An 18,910-nucleotide genomic window follows, 5' to 3' on the forward strand; every position below is an offset into this window, starting at 1 on the left:
GTTATCCTCATGTCACAGTTGGATTGAATGGGAGCATTCAGACTTCTTTTGCCACAAAGACCATGTTTTCCAGTTCGCATAGGATCCTTGTAACTTTCACATTGCCAATTGTCTTTACAGAAATTTGCTTAGGCATGTAGGGCATTTTGGATCACAGTCCTATAAAGGGGGCAATGTTGTTCATGGGAGATTTCACAATGTGAAAATGCATGGAGGGGAGAGGAAACACCAATGCCTATTAAACTGTGTCATAAAATAATTAAAATAAAATAGAATAAGAACATACACGACAGTTAAGACATCACTTGGGGTGCCCACATCTCATAGTAGGGTGCCTGGGTTCAGAACTCAGCTTTGTTCTTCACACCAGATTGATCCTCATGTGGACCCTGGACGCCAGCGAGTGATGACTCAAGTATTTGGGTCCTTGCCACCCAAGTGGACGACATAATTTTTTGGCCTGACCCAGTCTCAACTCTAGAGGGCATTTGGGGAGTAAGTCAACAGATGGGAGACTATTCTTCTTAAAAATAAAATAAATAAAACATATAAGAAAGACTTAGTCACCAGAGACAGTGATTATAGAACTCATCTTTAGGGCCACAATCCCCTCCATTTTAACGAAATCCTCAAATTCTGAATAGTAAGTTAAATATTAACCTCACCCTTAGAACTACTGGATTTCTTTTTACTATTTGTGACAAAATGGACCCAGCTTAAAACCGCCATGCTTAGTGAAATAAAGCCACTCCCCAAATGACAAATATCATGTTCTCTTTGATATACGACAAATAATACACAACAGAGAGAGAGAGAGAGAGAGAGAGAGAGAGAGAGAGAGAGAGAGAGTAACTCTACAGAAAGATTAGCTTACTGGAAAATAATGGATGTTTACAGCATGGCTCTTACTCCTGAATAACAGTAAGACCACATTATTATCTTAATTACATTTTCATATTAGGTTACTGCATTTTCTTCCTTTTCCTAGACTTATTATATCATGACACTTTTATATGTCAGAAAATTAAACACGAAATGATAAAATGAATGACTACATCATTGTAATCACTTGGGGACAAACAGGAGAAGATAGGCAGGAAGGAAGGAGAGGGGGTGATCCCTCATGCAGGTAAATTTGTTATCAAGGGAAAAACAAACAAATCATCATGGACTCCTACCATCTGCAACAAAATGATCACAATTCGAGACCATTTTGCTCACTGAAATAAGCCAGTTCCAACAGGATAAAAATCATATGTTCTTTCTGATGTAAGAATACCACGATGCAAAATGTTTTAAAAAATAGACCTATACGTATATTGGATTTCAATTGAAACTCCCAGTGTTAAATGACTTCCTGGGAGTTCCCAGTACCAACCAAAGCAGAGAAAACCATCACTCTTGCTGGTTATAAGTATAAATAATGAGTACAGAATAAACCCTATCAATATACTACTCAACGCTTGAAACAAAAATGGTAGGCTCTTCCACATTAGAGTAAAAGAAAAAATTGGTACCACAGAACTTGACAAAATTATTTTTTTTTCTGTCAAATTGGATGCAGCAATCCTGCAGGCCTACAAATTAGAAATAATCAGAAGAGGCATAAAGGTCTTAAATCACCTGAAAAAGGATCTTATTAACAGTCAAACCTGTTTGTTAGGCACTGGGGTTACTAGCATTCCAAAAGTAAGCCACAAGAGTTTCTGCGCTGGGTGTTATTTATGCTAAGCAGTGACGTCTGACATTTACAACATCAGAATCTAGGGCACCGATAGTGTTTGGATAAAGAACGGAATGCTGTAACCTAAAGTTGCCTTGGTTACTCCTTGAACTTCTCAGATAAAATTGACTACCCAGCTGGGGAGAGGAGGGATCATGGATACAGGGCTAAGAACACAAAATTGAAATCATTATGTTTTTAAGGAAAAAAAAAATCTCCACTGTATGTATGTTGAAGTTATATTGTATTGTTTTACTAAAAACTTTTTCCAAAAACTATTTCACTCAAAGTACTAGATGGAAACATTTCCTACGATTTATTTCTGTGTGAAATCCATCAAATCTAATTCCCAATTTCAAAGATATTTGAGCATTTTACTCTCAGTGTTCTATCTTAGCATACACAAAAATCTATCTCACTTGTTATCAGTTGAGATATTATTTCAAAGCAAATCAATGTACTGAAAAAGATGAAAATCTTTGTATCCTGATATACTTTTTTAAAAAGGAGCATGTTCTTTTGGTGTATTTAATCATGCTTAGTACTATAAAGTGACAGGTATAAGCCACAATTTATTTGTGATCACGAGTCACAAGATTTACATTAGAAGATGAGGAACTCTCAGAAACATTTAAAAGGATGAAGGAAAACTTCAGATTATATATTACAAACTTACTCAAATGCAAGTCCATACTATTAATTAGAAATTAAAGTCTACTAGACAACAGTAAAAAGATACTTTTATTTTCTTTCAAAATAGTGTATTAGAATACAGGTCCAGTTTAAAAATATTCACGTTGGCTACCACATTTAAAAACAGACCAAATTTGATGAACTGCAAATGATGGCACTTCGTCACGAGGACCATGTAAGTCAACAATTTTACACACAGAAATTCTAACATAGATGGAAATTATATTCACATTTGCCTGTTTTCCTTTTTTCTTTAAATTCTACCAAATGGTTTATGAAACGACTGCCTGACATTGACAGCAGAAGAAAAATACTACAATATAAATATGAAAATAAAATTTTCATATGCATTTATGTTCTCTACAGAGAAGCATTTCAAACGTGTTAATATTTTCATCACAAAATGTAACAGGCTGTATTTAAATATCAGATCAACCACTTAGATAGAAATTTTTGCAGGAGAAAAGGTCAAATATTCTAACAGTTCCAGATCATTTGGAGACTTTATATGTCTAGGAACAGATAATATTCTTATACCCAGATGCATAAGCACAGGTTAACTTCTGACATATGCAAATATTCAGATTCTGGTTTATGTGAAATGGGAGGAAAGTCTCCTTGTATTTGACATAACAGATGCAAGGTCACCTCTGGGTTGGATAAGGACGATAGCTGAGTGCTAGAATTTTACTTAAGCCCCAAAATTTCAAGGTGTGTGTGCAAACAGCATAAAGAGGAGGTTCAAGAGTTTGCTAAAGTTTCTTTTGAGTCTTTGTTGTAATGATATTCACATAACTAGAAATCAGGTTTCCAAAGGGGGGAAAAAAAGGTGCTATTCCCATACCTCAGGTTAAGAAATTTTTTAAAGCATAAATTTGTTAAAGACTTCTGAAAAATATGCTTGTTCTTATCAACAATTTGATGTCCAGACAAAATTAAAATAATTATCAACCCTAAAGTGTATTTGGGAAACTTCTGTAAGGAATTACATGAAGTCATATGGAACTACAATTTTGGAGTGATTAAACTTAGTAGGTGAAAACAAAGGATGAAAAACGACTCTCCTTTTCTGGCACACAGTCTCTGTTTTCAGAACTCTACAATTGGTCTTTCAGTTGACTTTAAAAATAATTAAGGATCTGCGTAACATGACATATTGACTTAATCTAACATAAAATGAAAACCTGAAATTTGGCCAGAGTTGATAACTGGATTCTAATTCAAGTGGAAGGAATGGTTTGAATTTAATATGAATTGTGTTTATACAACAGAACAATGGCTAAGAAAACCTTTAAAAGAAACAACAAACACCCACAAACACATTGAAAGCTCTTCAAATAGAAAACAAACAAACAAAAAAAACCTCAAAAGAGTGAAATTTTAAAATATCCCTTGCATGAAGAAGTTTCAAATGAATATCCTATTCTTTATTTTAAAAAAGATATTTCAATTACCCATTGTCAATTTTATAAATTTCATCCAAAATTTTCTAAGTACATTTCCATCATGTGTAAGAAAATGCATAATTTGGTAAACTGAATATGAAAAAAAATGATATCTCTAAAATTTAAAAATGCATGCAGAAGGCCTTTTTATTTCTTTTAACTAATAAATGCAATAATAGTTCAAGCTGTCCACGTAAAACCTTGTCCTAAATCTAAAGAACTCTTTCAAGTAGCAGATGAAGTAATTACCTATCCTACGAGGCCTCTGCAAATTACAAATCCTCCTTGAAGCCTGCCAGCATGTCCTGGGAGCTGCGGGCATTCCCAGAGCCTTGAGTTCCCTCCCGTCATCTGTACATCAACGTATCTTCTGTTGCTTCACATTCGTTGCAGGAGTCTTTCTTTCGCTGTGTTGCACACCGTGTGGGGAGCAGCGTGGGCAAGGAAAGCACACACACTAGGTTCTCCGGTCTTCTGAGCAGGTGCAAAAGCCAGAGCACCAAATCTTGAGAGAGCAATGTGCGGTGCCCAGGTTCATGTGAGTTTGTGTCTCAAAGTTACTGCAAAATCAGGAATGGCAAGTTGTAATCATGACTACATAAACACAGAAAATAAGGCATCCAGCTTAAATACCCTCTGGAAATAATACACTTGGAGCAAGGAGCTCCTGAGAATGGTTAGAAGTAAATAGAAACATAACAGAAACTTAACAACTGAGGGGAAAGTGTTGGGCTCCTCAATTATTGAAGCTTATTAAGAGGTTTAAAAGAAGTAAATAAAGAGTTGGACTTTCACATATTAAACCAAGTACATCTGGTGAGAGAACATGGTTTTCAAATAATACTTAGAATAATGAGTCAACAGTGCAAATACTGGGTTGTTGCATGAGAATCTTACCACATGCTTCTCTGCCCCCTAACAAGAAAAGTTTAAAAGGTTCTCCAGTTTTAACACAAAGAAAAGATAAATATTTATGAAGGAAAACAAATTCCACAGCATTCCATACAGATTTCCAAACAGTCTGATGATTCACAACAAGCATCCATGATGCCACAATCCATATCACAAGGACTGTTACAGTCATCTCCCATTTCGTCCCCACAGCAGCAGCAGCAGGCTTCCGAGGGGCAGATGCCACACGAAGCTTGTCCCAGGACAATGTTGCAGAGGGTGAGGAATTCACAGAACAGGCATGCCAGGATACAGTGGACACAGCAATCTTTGTTTCCGGTCGTGAGGACACCACATAAGGAGAGAAAAAGGGACACAAAATATATGTCATCAGCAGACTGAAGAAGGATGTTTCGAGATAATCTGTAATACACCATCGCCTGGATATTCAATACTAAGAGCTTGATGAGCTGAATGCTCAAAAAAGGACCTTAAGCTAAATTAGAGAGGGTGGATTTTTAGAAGAAAATACTGCATCCCAAATCATCATAGATGATTTTACTTGCCCATATGCCTTTGATTATCATTATGATACACCACACAATGGCCCGTGGTTCTGGGTATTATTTCTGGATGGTTTTGTTTTGTTTTATATACAAGTCTTCCCAAAATGCTATTGCCCTCTATCTCATTGGGATAAAACAGTCCACTAACACGTCTTAACCTTTGTAGACAGAGGAATATCCTTCAGTGGCTCTACATATCTGCTTCAAAGTTAGAAGGAATAAGAAAGAGTTGGTATATTATTGGAGACTTAATTCATTAAACTAAAACCCATTAAACTAGCATTCACTTGCTTGACTTTCCAAAATACCCACTTTCATGCTTCATTTTTTCCCTTTATTTCACACAAATTCAAGCCAAAATGATGAGATTATCCTGTTAAGTCTAACCATTGTTTCTGGAAAAGTCCTTCCTATTTCCAATAAAAGGATGTGCATACGAGCCAATATGAATAAGGACACAAGCCATACTGCTTTCCCACATTTCCTTTGGTGGCAAAATACCTTACATTTCTGCTGTTTCCTGAGATGTAACACATGATGAGCCTCTAAACAATGTTGGCCAAACTTTATGAACTGCGTTTAAAAAAGCAGTAATCAAAAAAATTCGAATTCAGCAAGTTTTGGGTACATATTATGCATTTCTTTCTCTTGAAATTCTTGGATAATTAGAACGGAGAAATTGAAAAAAAACAGTTATGTCTGGAAGACTTTAACAATTATAAGAAAAACATTTAAGACCATTGTTTATGGCATTTGTCCACTATTAAAAGTGCTTGTGAATTTTTACTGGAAGGGAGACTGGATGAAACTGGGATCCCATGGATGAAGAAGTGGGAGTGAGTGACCCACCCAACTAAGAAACTTGACTGCTCTCTTGGGTTATACGCATCTGAGCCTTCATCCCTTCCAGACCACTGACTACAAGGACGGATGTCTACAGGCACGAAAAGCCCTCAGCCAAGAAATGAATCTCTCCAAATTCCTGCTTCAAACCAATGAGATTTATAAACTAAGACTACTAAAATGTCCTTTCATGTTTAGGAGACAAAGAAAATGATTTAAAAACATGTTCTTGCTCTAAGCTAATCATTTGACCTACCTCCTACAACTTAAATTGACAGCTGCAAGTATCATGTAGGGCTATTTGCATTACCTAGAATGACTAATTCAGTATCAACACAGCAAACATATTCATTTGATATTTTCAAAATTAAGAAATGTGTTCAGTTAGGAGAAGAGATGTTTTTGTCACTTCAAAAACATAAATTTAATTCACACTAAATTCTATTTTAGGTTTTTTTTATAGAAACATTGATTCGTTTAATCCTAATAACATTACTAAGAAGTAGTAAGTTCTGGTTTGATATTTAATTTACCAAGACAGAGACTGATTTATTAAAAAATTTAGTTAATGTTAAGTTAGTTAATGTTAGCCAATGTTAGTTAATGTTAACTTAGTTGGTTAGTGTTTAGTTAATGTGTAAGTAGCACAGCCAGAAACCATATGATGCACCTCCTGAGAGATGTTGCATTTCAGGAGGAGGAGTGAACCAACCTGGCTGGTTTGGCTGGTTCCTTCTCCAAATGCCCAAGGCAGCAGGGCTGAGTCAGGTTGAAGTCAGGAATGACTCCAACAGTACCTCCCACATAAAGGAAGGATGCAGATCCTTGAGGAGGCATCATCTGTTGCTTCCCAGAGGGCCCATCAACAATCTCCAAAAGAATAAGTATCGTGCCTTCCCAGATTTCGTATAATATACGAAGGACAAAAGAAAGAATGTATATGACAGAAATTGATATTTTGTGACTTGATTATTGGATGTAGTTCTTGTCTACACTCCAGAGGAGCACTGGTTGCTCTTACCACTTACTGAGTTCTTTGTTTAGGGAAGAGTTATGCTTATGATTAAAAAGAAAACCGAAGACATATCACTGCAAAAAATTAAATGAGAAGTAAGAAGTATGGAGGAATAAGCAGGGAGGGAGGGATCCATAATGCTCTTAAAATTGTAGTGTAAAGTGACAGGTATAAACAAAGGGAAGTAGGATGAGGATTGAGGGAAGGAGCAAAGCGGCATGGTTATCCTCTTAGAGTTGTACGTATACAACAGATGACATCTGGTATCTTCATATTAATAAAACCTTTGAAAAACTAAAAATAAGTCATACCAAATTTAAACAAACAAAAAATCCTAGAGAATTCATCAAAAAGAAAAAAAGAAGAAATGGGCCTCCATCTTGGGCACTGCGATACAGAAGGCAGCTACCGCAGGGGTGGCAAACACATTGTCCCGTGATGTCCACATCACCATCCATCAGTCCTCCACGTTCATTCACGCTCCTTTTCCTTCCCAAGGGTTATGCTGAACTGAACATTTTATACAGAGTTCCCAGTCAATGCTAACACTCAGTAAGAGCAGAGTCATCACTGAGTTGGAGAGCGGTTGCAATACTCCCTGTGTTGTTAAAAGCACAAGGTCGGCACCCTAAAAGCAGGTGATGTCTCAAGCTAAAGAAACACGTTTGTAAATCTGAAACATAGAAAATAAGGACTGCAGTTATGCAAACAAAGCAATGTGGACATTTCATAGGAACTCTTGTGATAAAATTAACAGCAGACATTCCAAAGCCTACGTTACTTACGTCAATATTAAATCTTACAAAAATAATCATTGTCTTAAAACAAGGGTTCTGTATAATATACTAAGAAAGCACTTTAACCTACTTAGAATAAACAAAGCTATTAACAGGCAACCAAAAAAGCCACAAACCAAAACGTGTCTTAAAGATGACAGAGACACTAAGCATGGTATCTATAAAAGCACACCCGTTTTATGTACTTTGTTGAAAAATATCTAGAAATGATGACAAGAAAAACAGATCCCTAATTTCTATCAAATAAGTTAAATTATCTGGCTTTTTATCCTATATACCAAAAGTTCTTCTTTTTTTTTTTTTTTAAGATTTTACTGTCATTGCAAAGGCAGATTTTCTAACAGAAAGAGATACAGAAAGATGTATCATCCACTGGTTCACTCCCCAAGTGGCCACCATGGATGGAGCTGAGCTGGTCTGGAGCCAGGAGCCAGTACCCTCTTCTGGATCTCCCATATTGGTGTAGAAGCCCAAGGCTTTAGGCCATCCTTCCTTGTTTTCCCAGTCCACAAGCAGGAAGTTGGATCAGAAGTGGAACAGCCAGGAAGGGAAGAGACGTTCCTGCGGGATACTGGCTGTTGGAGGGAGGTGCAGCATCAGCCAGGCTGAGCCACTGTGCCATCCCCCACAGCAAGTGTTTTCTTTTTTTTTTTTAAGTTGTATTTTATGAAGAGGAATTCAACTATGACACAGGTAGATGAAAAGGTTGAAATACACTATGAAGAAATCCTTTGTCTAGTTCCTACCTTAACTACTGCCACAGGCACCAGGGGTCAGAGAAGGCATGAAAACCATGGTGTTGTTCGATGCAAAGAGAGACTAAAAATTAGCAAATCCAAGATGATTTTAGTACAAAAAAAATTTCAAGAAAAATGGGTTCTCTGCATCCATGTGGCTCACTGTCAGAAATAATTCTTCTTCCTGTGTTCCTGAGGTTTTCAGTTCTTCTGGTTTATTCAGCCTTATTGACATGCTTTGGCAGAAGTGTTTAACCTCTGAGAAGCCAACTCAGTTCCGGGAAGGGAGCCTGTCCTGCGGGTAACTGGGCCAAGGCAGGATTGCATAACGCAAGAGGGGACTGAGAGGACAAGAGGGACAGCTACTGTAAACAGAGAAACAAAGAAACACCCTGCTAGCCAAGTGCCTATCAGGACACTTGTGCACGGCAGGACACCGCTAGCACAGTACTGGATTTGAAAAGGCAAAAGACGACTTCAAAGGGAAGTCACGAAAGATGGCGGGTCGCACCATCCATCTCTGGGTCCTGTGACAGCTGGCACATCTGCACGGCTGCTACTTTGGCGCATCTGTAACGTAATGCCGGAAACTCACCCCAGCAGCCTGCTGCTCTGTGAACGTCTGTGACTCACCCCAGGAGCTCTGCTCTGCTTAAAAGGAGGCTGAAGTTTTGTTTCCACAGAATTCAGTTTATAATGAATCATCCCAAATTGATTTATCCATTCAGGACCCGATAAAAAAATCACTGGGAAATAGGAAGAACGTCGTTGGTGATAGTAAAGAGAGATCTGCAAAGAAGGGACTAAAGAACTATTTGCACACTCAACTCAGCTTGATGAAACAAGCCTTTACTGTTTCTTGAGTTTCCGGCCTTTAAGATGTGGGTTGACAGGTGCGCTGAATTTCTTAGAACAAAGATAGCAAGCTGCTAAAGTGTAGCGCGGGCAAGGAAGCAGCATATGAATTCTAAGAACCAACAGCTTTTTCAGCTTTTTTTTTTTTTTTGGAATGAATACAGGTTTGCATGTGTCTTATCTTGACTAATCTCTAACAAAGCTCCCTGTGACTTATAAGGCTTAAAAATACTTTCTTAATCAGATCCCTGTCAACATAAACTATATTCGGAGAAGCAGGTTCATTAGCATCTAATAGACCAGCAATGGGCAAAAAGCAACTGCGGATTGGAACATGAGCAGTCACTGTTATGCGGAATTAGTAATTTAGGAAACTGCTTTGAGATCAAACCTGGCTCCGCAGCCTCACCAGTGAAGCTCCAGGGCACTCACAGTGGTTCCCTGTTCTTCAACACATCTGCCCGGCGGTGGCTTGCTACCCGCGGTGCAGGGCCCCAGCTGGGAGGAGGCATGCCTCTTCCCAGACACCGTTTGCCTGCCACTGTTGTTTCTCTACACAGAATCCGAAAGCAGGCTGCAAGTGGGCTCTGGCTATCTTGAAACGCAGCCAAGGAGGCTGAGTATCCAAGCCTGTGAAAATCCAGCTGAGAGGGCCAGGACACAGCCTTCTCCAGGGAGTTCTGCTCCTCAAGTGTTGTGTGGGGCTGGGAAATATTTACTAACACTGCACGGTAGCGCAGTTCCAGGCAGCTTTATCTCTCGGCGAGAGGGAGGACGCACGGCGCTTCTGGCCGGCCGCCCCAGGCTGACCTGCTGTCGGAATAAACTGGCCTGCACTGCGCTACTGCGACTCCCACACAGAGAACCCTCTGGCTGCCGGCTGTCCCGCGAGGCTGTGTGTCTCAGCCAGAAGAGAGTCAACATTTTCCTAGTGGGGAAGAAAGTGAGATAGGTCAGGAGGTGAAAAAGAAAGCTCCAGAACAGCCACATTTTCCACTGCAGGAAGACCACACTCAGGGAAAATGAACAATAATCTTCACTGCTTTCTATCCTCTCAATGAACTCCAAAGATCTTGTGGAAACAATGGCCCTGTGGTCCCACTTGCCACAAACGGCCTGCTCACACGACATGCACGTCCTGCGATCCACGCATCCCTGCCTCTAGGCAGTACATTTGTATTTTCAATTAGATCCAGGGAACGGCATAGAAGTTTTGCTTCTCTTACTCAGTTATCCTATTATCTGCTCCAATTCAATCAATATTCCAAACTCTCCGAGGCAACTCATCGGGAACTGCTGGCTATGACACCTGTAGCCGTGGCGCAGGTCGTCCTGTCAAGGCCTGCATTGTCAAGAGTCCAGAAGAGAACACAGGAGTCAGAACACTTTCTGTTTCCCTAAAGCTTAACCCAGAACATGGATGAAAGCTAAGCATGCAGACAGAGGGGGGGTTACAGGAGCTGGCAGCCAGGCATCCACAAGACGGATCTGACCACTAAGTCCAGGAATGAACACAAAACAAAAGAAGAAGAATGCAGACAACAAAACCAAGAAGGAAACTGAGCAGCAGAATTTCCAAAGACTGGAGCAGAAACCTGCAGGGCAGCTTTGGTCATCCTGTTTTTAGCTATTTTGGCTACAGCAGACCACTCAAACACAGCAATCTATTTTTTCCATATTTCAATTCTCATCCATTTTTTTCCCTCCCAAAGTTAGAAAGCAGGAATAGAGTAAGTCCATACTTTATTTCCATCTCTGCAGCAATAACTCTTTTAAGTTGGCGAGTTGCAATATCTCTTATGTAGCACATTAACAATGAGGCTACCAACAATTTTGAATAATAAAAATATAATTTAGCTTGCTTTAATTACTTATATATGTAGTTGAAAAGGAAAGTGACAAACAGAAACACACAAGGAGAGAGAGAGAGAAAGGGCATGGGCAGAGGGAGAATGTTCCAGAGGAATTATCTTCCATTCACTGGTTCACACTCGCAAATGGCCACAATGGCCAGGACTGGTCTACACCGAGGCCAGGAACTTAGAGTCTCATCTGAGTCTCCCACTAAATGGCTCAAATATTTGGGCCATCATCTTTTGCCTTCTCAGGGACACTAGCAGGGAGACAGAGTGGAAGCACAGCAGCCCAGACTCAAACTGGCTCTGTAAAATGGGATGCCAGGACTCATGTGGCAACTTGGCTTACTTTGCCACAATGCCCGTACTATCGATTTTAAAAGCATTTTTCTAGAGAAAGTCAATGTCAAACAATCTGCTCAAGTTGGTAACTGGAACTATTATGACTGGGAGAAAACTCATGAAAATACACTAGTTCTAAAGAAAACGTGCAATTTCCCTCAAATGCTTGACTCAATATTTTTCCCAATTTTGTTTCACCAACTGTGTGAATTTCTCAATTCATATTTTGATGTCACTTTTTATTTGTCCTTGGTTTAAACATTGTGCAAAGTACGTTATGAAAATAAGTCAGCAGAATAATGTACCCAACTGGGTGATTCTGCAAAAAGTTAAACAGGATGACGACAACAAGGAAAAGCCATTCTAGACAAAGCTGATGTGTTCAGTCCCTGACATTACCCTGCTGCAGAAACCCACGGAGTTACCCAGGTCATCCACAGTGCTTCCTGGCAGCTCTCTACGGATTGCCATTAGAGCCCGCACCGAGGCCTACAAAACCCACAGGGCTGGGGTCATTCACAGGCAGCCGACCAGCCCTGGCTTGAGAGCGGTCCAGAGAGCATCCACGGGGACGAGAGGTCTCCAGCGATGCCTGTTTCCGCCCAGCTGGAGGGCAAAGCCTCACGCAGCAAGCAGGAACCTCATCCAGAGATGGCCCAGGAGGAGCCCCTCCACCACGACAGAAGAGACAGGTCCCAAACAAAGAGGCACAGCAGTGTGACAGCCATGCCAGGCGCGATGAAGAGCAACAAGCAGAGTGAAAAGGGACAGCGAGATGCGGCACCAAAGCACGTTTCAAAGCAGTGCACAGGAGGCAAATCCTATTATTTACAGCATTAATTTGTGAATCAATGCTGTCATTGTTCCTCATTACACACACACACACACACACACACACACACACACACACACACACACACACACATGCACACTCATTCCATCATGTCATCCTCTAACGCCATTTGACTTTTCTTTACGGCATCACAGATGAACAGGTCAGCATGATTCTGGTCTTACAATACTTGCACCTCAGTACACAGACAACTCCAGAGCCAAAAAAATCTACGAACGTGTTGCTTGCAAGTACTCTAAAACTGACGAACGAAGGTAAACCTGGTTTTCTCCCACAGTGAACATTGCTTGTCCGGACCTATTCAATCATAGAAAAGAGAGAAATCGAAGTTCTCTAAGTAAGCTGCCCCCACGCCCACCCTCATGCCCAGCTGAGGTTCTCCTGGCTCAGAGCGCATCACCTATCATTTGGGCAGACAAATGCCAGAACTTCAAGAGGAAAGGTTGTAAATGTCTGTGGTTATCACCTGTTTGTGTGTTTGTTTTAAAAAACACTCCCAGCAAGAGGGAAGTAACATACCTTGGGACACAAAGACAAAGGTGCTTCAATGAACAACCAATTCTTCCACCTCTGTGAGAGGCCCAGACCGCCAAGGACTACCCTATTTATGAAGACTGAGATACTGGAAAATTAAAGCTGGCTTCTCAGTTCTGGCTCTGCTACCGACTGGCTGAGTAATCCTCAACAAGGCATTTCACTGCATGTCCATATCCATATCCACACCGAAAAGGGAAAAATGATCTCTAAGATCCTTCCAAGAACTCACATTCCAGGATGATATAATCTACTATTATCTATAACCAGTGGATTTTTCAAGTCTGGTTCAAGGTCTTTTCTTGGCCTTGAACTGGGCTATTACTGAGCTTAATGCAGCATTCAAAGCACTATGGAAAGAATTAAGGCTGAATACAAACTGACTAGAAGTTGGCTAAAGCCCCAGGAGCACTTGGCTCTTCCCAAGCAGGAATGGAGAAGAAGCAGGCCCAGACAGCTCTATTGCAAAGACTGAGCAGGGGCCCAGAAAGCAGGCTTTGCGTAAGCAATGGGCAATGATCAAAACATAAACCCCGTCCTCGGGTCCACAGAAGCTGCTAGAGTCACATGGTATTAGCCATGGAGGTCTTTCTGACATTGGCAAGTACACAGGAAGTGTGTGTGTAGTGGGGGGGGGGGGGCAGATGGTGATGAAAAAATAAACACAGCCCTTATTCTTGACCTGCGCAGGAACCCAGAGACAAGAACTCACTGTGCTTAAATGAATGAAAACTTCACTGAACTTGTGCTATGTTGTGTGGACTGCAGAGCGAGAACTCAAGAACACAATGCTTGTTCAAAGGCGTCCTGATGCAGCACAGCGACTACTGTGACCGGCATGGCTCCATGGTGCCGGAGGAACGGCGGGGGTAGGGAGGGATCGAGAAGGTCAACAGGGCACAGCCCTCATCGCTATGAACTCCGCATCACTGAAAACCCAATGAGGCTGGTGTCTGGCCCATTTCAGAGACAAGCAAACCGAGGTTCTAAAAGTTTATGCAACAAGCGGGAGGTTCAAAGGTACCATGGAGGAGACCAGGGATTCCAATTTACATCTGTGTGATTCCAAAGGTTATTCTTATCAGTAAGATAAACTGTCTTCATATTTCATTTTATTAAATTTCCTTTTTATTCAGTCACCTTACACAGTACCTACTACGCTGCAGATACTGCTTTAGGTAGCTTACAAACAATTCTTCATTTAACCCTTAGGACAATTTCATAAGCCAGAGTCCCATTTGACAGTTGAGTATATGACAAAGGGATGGCATGCAGTATCCAATTCAAACACGTGAGCTGGAGATACAGGTCATGGAAGGAGAAGCAGCCAGGAAGAGGAAGAAAGCCTCTTCAAGCAGAAATAAGCAAGGGAGAGCGGGGAGAAAAAGCGAAGGGTGTTTCAGCCAATGGGTGACTTGTGCAAAGGCACTGGGGCAAGAATAAGGTATCGTCAGAGATGTGAGTGGCTCAGTGTCTTTGGAATGAGAAGCAAGGCAAACAAACAAAAGCTTCAAAAGTCTGTGTCGGAGGCACAGCGGACACCATGCAGCAATAACACAGAATCACAGAGGTCATGAGGGGCAACTAAGGAAATACAGACAGGAGGCAGGACTAGCACACAACGCTAAGATTCTGGGTGAGGCTCAGATGGGAAGAGACAAAGTGGGACGCCAGGGTTTCTGGAGTCACGTCCTGCGAAAGAATCTTGGAAGAGCAAGATGACTTGGCTTAAACCGATTTTGACAAAATAATTCGGCAGGAGATAAGCGTGGGAGTGAGGACCGTCCACTGCAGGTGAGAGGCAGTGGGAAGCGCAGCCTGGGAGGCAGGCGAGGCTGGGCTGGGGAGTTCTCAGTGGCTCAAACCCTCCTAGTGAACACAACGACACAGCGAAAGACAACCGGGAGCTGCAGAAGCCCAGCAAGAGGAGTTGGCAGCGGAGACAGAGGAATACACAGCGGGGCCCAAAGGCAGGAAAGGGAGGTGTCCAGCAGACAGAGGAGCTTATATCAGATACACTCCTCCAAAGGAGTCCCAGGGGTGGCTCAGTGACAGGAAGAGGCAATAACCTGGGAGGAGCCTGAAACTGGACACAGCAGAGACTGCCAATTCAGACAGCCTTGTAAGAAAGCTATCTGTGAAGGGGAGGAGGGAACAGGAACCATGGCAGAAAACAGGAGTGTGGAGGGACTAAACATCCCGGTGGTTCACGGCCGTGACCCAGGCTCTGGCAGAGCGCCTGCCAAGGCAGGAAGTTGGCAAGTTGGCAAGAGGCTCCAGCTGAATGAACTGGGACATGCTGAAGATGTGCTGAGCATCTGAGAATTCAGCCAAGCCCTGCCAACACATGTGCAGAGTGACAAGAGAGCCACACGGCCGCCCCGCTGTTCGGCTATAGTGCAGCTCCCTTGAACAGACAATCTAGATGCTTGGTTTTGAAAGGCAGGTATGCTGGAATGCTGGGGTGACGGTCAAGTTGGGACATTCACCAAGATATTCGAAACCAAATAATGAAAAATATAAATGCCTGCCAGGACAATTTTAAATGTCTTTATATATATGCTTCTAAATATGTACTTATTTCTAAATATATATATATATGTATATATGAGAATATATATAAATCTGTATACACACATATATATATACAAACTTCTAAATATGTATATATACATACATACATATATACTTTTTTTAAAAAGATTTGTTTTATTTTTATTGGAAAGGCAATAGAGACAGAGAGGAAGATCTTCCGTCCAATGGTTCACTCCCCAAGTGAACGCAACGGTCGGTGCTATGCCGGTCAGAAGCCAGGAGCCGATCCGAAGCCAGGAGCCTCTTCCGGGTCTCCCACGCGGGTGCAGGGTCCCAAAGCCTTGGGCCGTCCTTAACTGCTTTCCTGGGCCACAAGCAGGGAGCTGGATGGGAAGCGGGGCTACTGGGATTAGAACCGGCGCCCATATGGGATCCCGGGCGTGCAAGGCGAAGACCTTAACCACTGTGCCATCGCGCTGGGCCCCATACATATATACTTTTAAATGTGTATGTGTGTGTGTGTGATATTTTATTTTTATTTCATGGTCAGTTGCTATTCAGAAGCTGTGTCTTCAAACTTATTTCTCACACTAAGTGGCTGTTTTTCTAAGTAACAGAAAGAAAAAAATTGATTAAAAACTAGAATGCAACTTCCCTACAGGCTGTAAGATGAGGCCTTGGCCTACAGTGGAGCCTTAGTAAACACGTGTTGACTTGAAGCCAGTCGTTTGTACGGCCCGAGGGAAACAGCTCCGTTTTGCCCTCTCTCCTCCTGTCACTCAACAGCACGTAATATTCCAGGAGATATCTGCTGCCTGGATCGAAAGGTTCTTTCTAAAATACCTGGTCTTCTGTCATTTGAAAATGCAATTTCTGCACCCCTCAAGGAGCATAATTGTGAGAAGAAAAATAAGCTTCAACTGGTGTCAAGTGTAAATTCTGTTATCTTAGGGGGATATTATCCCCAAGAGGTTGAGTTCCTCAAGTTTGATTTCCCAAGAGAAGTCAGCCTAAAACATAAGTAGGTTTCCTATGTCATATGTCTATGACTTCATTTTGCTCTTTTCTTTCCTTCCATTTTTCGCCCATTTCTGCCAAACTCCGGGATTTCAAAGAAGAGACAACTACTATTTACTTGTATGCAGATTGCTCCTCTTTCAAAATGGGGAGAATAATTAATTTCCCTGAGCAAACTGCTGAATAAATTATTCCATCTTATTCCTCGAATTGCCTTCTGTGTCCACTTGAGAGAACACCCACCACCTTCTGTTTTGCCTTGGGTTAAGTGCACCAGAGGAAAGGAAGCCAGCACAAATGACCAGGGCCCTGGTACCAGCGAAGGAGAGCCTGAGGCCAACACTGCCTAGCAATTCAAATCCCGCTGGAAGATCTGCCCCCCAAACCCTGTAAGTGCCGTGTCACCAGGTTGTTGACTCGGAAGCATAACCTTGGTTTTTTTTCACACACTTATTTATGGAGAGTTAAATTAAGATTTCCCGAACTGTGGCTTACAAAAACTGTGAAGTTAATTTTCTCTCCTCTATCGTGGTACTGGCGACAATGCATCGGTGAAAGCATGGCATTAAGATGCTAATATGAAAACAATAATCTCTTTGGAATTTATTTCATGTAATTTTAACGCAGATATTTGAACATATTCTTTGTTATTATTTCGGTTTACTGTGAGTATAAAGGATCTATTCACAAAAACAACCTTTTCCTTCCTACATTGTTAAAACTGCAACAGAAATGCAAATTTAGAAAATTATGTTACAAAAGAAATTATTTTCCCTATGAAGAATGCCTGGGAGGGGGAAGGGGCTAAAACAGATATTTTTAGGTTTTAGTTCTGTTTTTTGTGTGTGTGCCATGGACACAAACTGGACACTCAACATACCCAGGACTTTGGAGAAAACCAGTTGTGCCAAAGTCATCATAACATCAGACATTGCAGGAGAACAAGTTCATACTTCTTCATATCAACAAGATAACGGGAATTGCCCACTTAGCATGATTTTAAAATCAAGGTTAGTATTTCAGGATTTCTACAACAACACTAACAGGACTGTAAAGTATTACGGCAAACTCACAAGTATTTCTACAAGACTGATGCCCACATATATAATTGAGGGGAAAACAACACTTCACTTCATATTTAGAGGTTAGTAACACTGGGCTGATTAAAAAACAACCACAATAATTTAAGCAGGGACATCACAGTAAATCTGATAGTGTCCTGCTGTGTTCTATGTAAGCTGTCCATATCAGTGAGTGTTTTTCAGCAACATTTCAACTTTATGCCACAAGGGCCCCTCCATTTCACACCCAGTTGAAAATTATACAGATTATTTACAAAGGGGGTCTCAAATTATGACAGTTGAATACTGAATAAAGTTTTACAAAGTGGATAGATTTCTAAGAGAAACTGCTATTTTTACGTTCAACTAGTTCTTAGTGGCTTGGAGATGTAAAATAATATGAGTAATGAGGAAGTATGTGTTCTGAAAGCATAGAGAGCAAGCCAATAGTATGAAAACCAAAGTAAATCCAGAAATCAAAATCATTCGTTAAAAAGTGTTGGTTCTTAGAAACTTCTAGACCTACGTATTTTTAATGATGTGCCTATACGCACAAATATATGTTAAACAACCTAGAAAAGTCCTGAGACATTATTGCCATCATCATGAATTCCGGTCATCTGGGTCCCTACACATCAAAGTACATCATGCCATGAAATAAAATTCTCAGTTGAGACAGGTAAGCAGAAGGGAGGGACAGAAAGGAAGAAAAAGAAAAGTGAAAGGAGAGGAGGGAGAAACGAGGGAGAGATGTGTGGGACACAGACAGATATTTACAAGGTGTTCATCCAAACTGAGAATGAGCAACTACCAAATCAATAGAACCCAAACTCCGGACTAGGTACGTCAGATCTCCAAAGATGAGTGTTCCTTTCCCCAGACACCAAGCAGAGCTGCCCTTCTCCCTAATGGGAACTTTCTGTTCCTATTTCTTTGGAACTGTCTTTGAAAGAAAAACAAAACCGATTTCTCCATTTCCAAAGTTCATTTTTTTCCCAGTATAGAAAGTCTCTATTCTTACCCATTTTAGTGTTTTGTTAGCCAGAAAAATCATATACATATTGATTATACTCAGACAGGGGCGGGAGGACTACACACACAAAAGAAAGAAATGGAAAGAATATGGTCTTAAAACACCAGAAGAGAA

The 18,910-nt window shown here is 41.0% G+C and overlaps 1 protein-coding gene across 1 annotated transcript in view; it reads right to left on the bottom strand.

The window, feature by feature from the left end:
* Positions 1-2,446: 2,446 nt before the first annotated feature.
* MDFIC (MyoD family inhibitor domain containing) overlaps positions 2,447-18,910 on the bottom strand; it is an 83,535-nt gene continuing 67,071 nt past the window's right edge. The window contains 1 exon segment of the mRNA XM_041001921.1: positions 2,447-5,080. Within this exon segment, the coding sequence (XP_040857855.1) occupies positions 4,833-5,080 (248 nt within the window). The 3' untranslated portion in view covers positions 2,447-4,832.

This window comes from Ochotona curzoniae, unplaced genomic scaffold, assembly GCF_017591425.1.
Source record: "Ochotona curzoniae isolate NIBS_2020 unplaced genomic scaffold, NIBS_Ocur_1.0 scaffold_2476, whole genome shotgun sequence".
Classification (NCBI taxonomy): Eukaryota; Metazoa; Chordata; class Mammalia; order Lagomorpha; family Ochotonidae; genus Ochotona; species Ochotona curzoniae.